The sequence below is a fragment of the Formica exsecta genome, unplaced genomic scaffold (assembly GCF_003651465.1).
Source record: "Formica exsecta isolate Colony F162 unplaced genomic scaffold, ASM365146v1 scaffold207, whole genome shotgun sequence".
In the NCBI taxonomy this organism is placed as follows: Eukaryota; Metazoa; Arthropoda; class Insecta; order Hymenoptera; family Formicidae; genus Formica; species Formica exsecta.
In genome coordinates this window covers 413,297-414,095 of record NW_021849367.1, presented here as the reverse complement: position 1 = coordinate 414,095, position 799 = coordinate 413,297, and the positions used below count along the sequence as shown (strand labels likewise).

The following is a 799-nucleotide window of genomic DNA, read 5'->3' as shown; positions in this document are numbered from 1 at the left end:
TTTAAAAAAAATTTAAAAAAAAACGTCACAAATATATAAATTTTAAATGTATATGTATATATATATATAATTTAGTCTTTGTATTAAAAAAAAAGAACAAAAATTGTAATAACTCATTACTTTTTGAGATTAGTAACGAATAATGGGAACAAGTTATTTTTCAGAAAAAAAGAATGATAACACAGTTACGAGTTATTTTATAAAGTAACTTCAATCCTGTCTAACCCTGCTCTATAATTGATAAAATTATAAATATACACATTTTTAAAAACAACTTATCTTATATATAAAAAATAAATGAAATTTGAAATCATCCAAAGTATTATATCCTTTATACCAATATTGATATTGTTAACAATATTGATATCAATATCAATAGTAATATTAATAACAAAATTATATAAATTTTATTATATCTTAAATTTAAAAAAAATTTAAAAAAAAAGTCACAAATATATAAATTTTAAATGTATATGTATATATATATAATTTAGTCTTTGTATTAAAAAAAAAGAACAAAAATTGTAATAACTCATTACTTTTTGAGATTAGTAACGAATAATGGGAACAAGTTATTTTTCAGAAAAAAAGAATGATAACACAGTTACGAGTTATTTTATAAAGTAACTTCAATCCTGTCTAACCCTGCTCTATAATTGATAAAATTATAGATATACACATTTTTAAAAACAAAAACAATTATATTCAATATGCTGTTTTATATTTTTGGCAATAATAATATTAATATTTAAAATTAACATACATTATTTATCTGGTAAGATATTGAGAAGCCACTCTT

General features: G+C 18.3%; 1 protein-coding gene across 5 annotated transcripts in view; it reads right to left on the bottom strand.

Moving 5' to 3' along the window:
* LOC115234799 (lysophospholipase-like protein 1) overlaps positions 1–799 on the bottom strand; it is a 6,007-nt gene that overhangs the window by 3,671 nt on the left and 1,537 nt on the right. For all 5 annotated transcript variants that reach the window (XR_003883954.1, XR_003883955.1, XR_003883956.1 and 2 more), the window contains exon 5: positions 764–799. Coding sequence is in view for 2 of the 5 variants with exons in the window: in XM_029806140.1 (XP_029662000.1) it covers positions 765–799 (35 nt within the window). In the remaining 3 variants the exon portion in view is untranslated. The remainder of the gene's footprint in view (positions 1–763) is intronic.